At 41.0% G+C, this 1,490-nt stretch overlaps 1 protein-coding gene across 1 annotated transcript; it reads left to right on the top strand.

Annotated features, from left to right (window-relative positions):
* The first annotated feature begins 732 nt into the window (after positions 1 to 732).
* LOC141651259 (uncharacterized) lies at positions 733 to 1,188 on the top strand. Its single transcript, XM_074458978.1, has one exon. It carries the CDS (start codon positions 733 to 735, stop codon positions 1,186 to 1,188), a length of 456 nt encoding a protein of 151 aa, XP_074315079.1.
* The last annotated feature ends 302 nt before the right edge of the window (positions 1,189 to 1,490 follow it).

Genomic DNA, 1,490 nt, shown 5'->3' on the forward strand with positions numbered 1-1,490 from the left:
AGTCACGACAGTAGTTCACGTAGGCGATAGTGGTTTTTGAGTTGTATCTTTTATATCATTAGTTTTGTTAATCGCTTGTAATATAACTTAAACGTTCTTTTATCGACATTTGATCACTACTGTCCTCGGGCAACCGAGATGGTAACGCCCTTATATGCTGGGAAAGGTCTTGTTAAGGCTCCTTTGTATATGGGGGTGTTACACTTTTCAGCAAAGGGGATGCTACCTCAATGATGCTTCTGCTCAAATTCTTTTCTACATTTTCTAAAGCCACTGGTTTGAAGGTGAGTGCCTCAAAGTCAAATGCTTACTTTAAAGGCGTGCTTGATCATGTCAAGCAAGATATTCTTAGGGTCTCAGGCTTTATTGAAGGTGTGTTGCCATTTAAATATCTTAGAATGCCTGTCCAAAATACCAGATTGAAAAAAGTGGATTGTGATCGTCTGGTGGAGAAAATCTGCAGCAGAATCCATAGTTATGAAGCTAGGAAGTTCTCTTATGGAGGGACATTAACTCTGTGCAATCTCTCTTAACATCTTTGCATTCTTATTGGGCATCAATGTTTTTCTTGCCTAAGGAGATTACTCATAAAATTGAAGCCACATGTAGGAACTTCTTATAGGATGGTAGTGCAGAATATAGAAGACCCCTCTAGTTGCTTTGGACAAAATTTGTAGGCCAAAGGAGGAAGGAGGACTGGGGATCAAGGATTAGGATGCTTGGAAATAGGCTATGGTGGGAAGACTTGTTGACTGGATTGCTGAGAAAAGAGATTCTATTTGGGTGCATTGGGTCTCTCAGAACTACTTAAAGGGACAAAACTGGCTGGATTATCAACCAAGTGCAGGTTCTAGCTGGGTTTGGAGAAGAATATGCAGGGTTAAACAGAAGATTTCAACTGGTTATGTAGATGGGAAATGGGCTATTCAGGATCAAGGTTTTACAACTGGCTCAAAGAAACCAGGTTTATCAACCTGGCATGGGGTGGTGTCTAATGCCTGGGTCACACCTAAGCACCAGTTTATGGGATGGTTATATGCCAATGAAGCTCTGCACACTAATGAGAAGCTGCTGATGTATGGTTTGGACATAGACGATAGATGCTTTCTATGTGGACAGGATACAGAAACTCAGAGCCACCTCTTTTTTTACTGTGAGTACAGTAGGAGGATAATGCTTTGTCTGTAGCACACTCTGGGATGCAGTTTACCTGTGACAAATGTGATAGACTGGTGTGTTCATAGGGTAGGGTCTAAAATACATAGAGGAATCCAAGCAGCTATTGTTATGGCTGCCATATATCAGATTTCGTGCCAGAGGAACAAATGCTGAGTGGATAGCGTGATTGCAAAACCTGAGAAGATTGCCACAGTGATTATGGATGAGATGAAGGCTAAAATACGGGGGAGGAATGAGCATGACCTAAGAATTGATGACTTAGATTGGCTAAAGAGATTAAAGCTTGTGTAATTACTAGTTTTTCTAGCTTT

Source organism: Silene latifolia, chromosome 4, assembly GCF_048544455.1.
Source record: "Silene latifolia isolate original U9 population chromosome 4, ASM4854445v1, whole genome shotgun sequence".
In the NCBI taxonomy this organism is placed as follows: domain Eukaryota; kingdom Viridiplantae; phylum Streptophyta; class Magnoliopsida; order Caryophyllales; family Caryophyllaceae; genus Silene; species Silene latifolia.

Coding starts and splice junctions, on each gene's coding strand:
- LOC141651259 (XM_074458978.1), top strand. CDS start 733: ATGGTGGGAAGACTTGTTGACTGGATTGCTGAGAAAAGAGATTCTATT.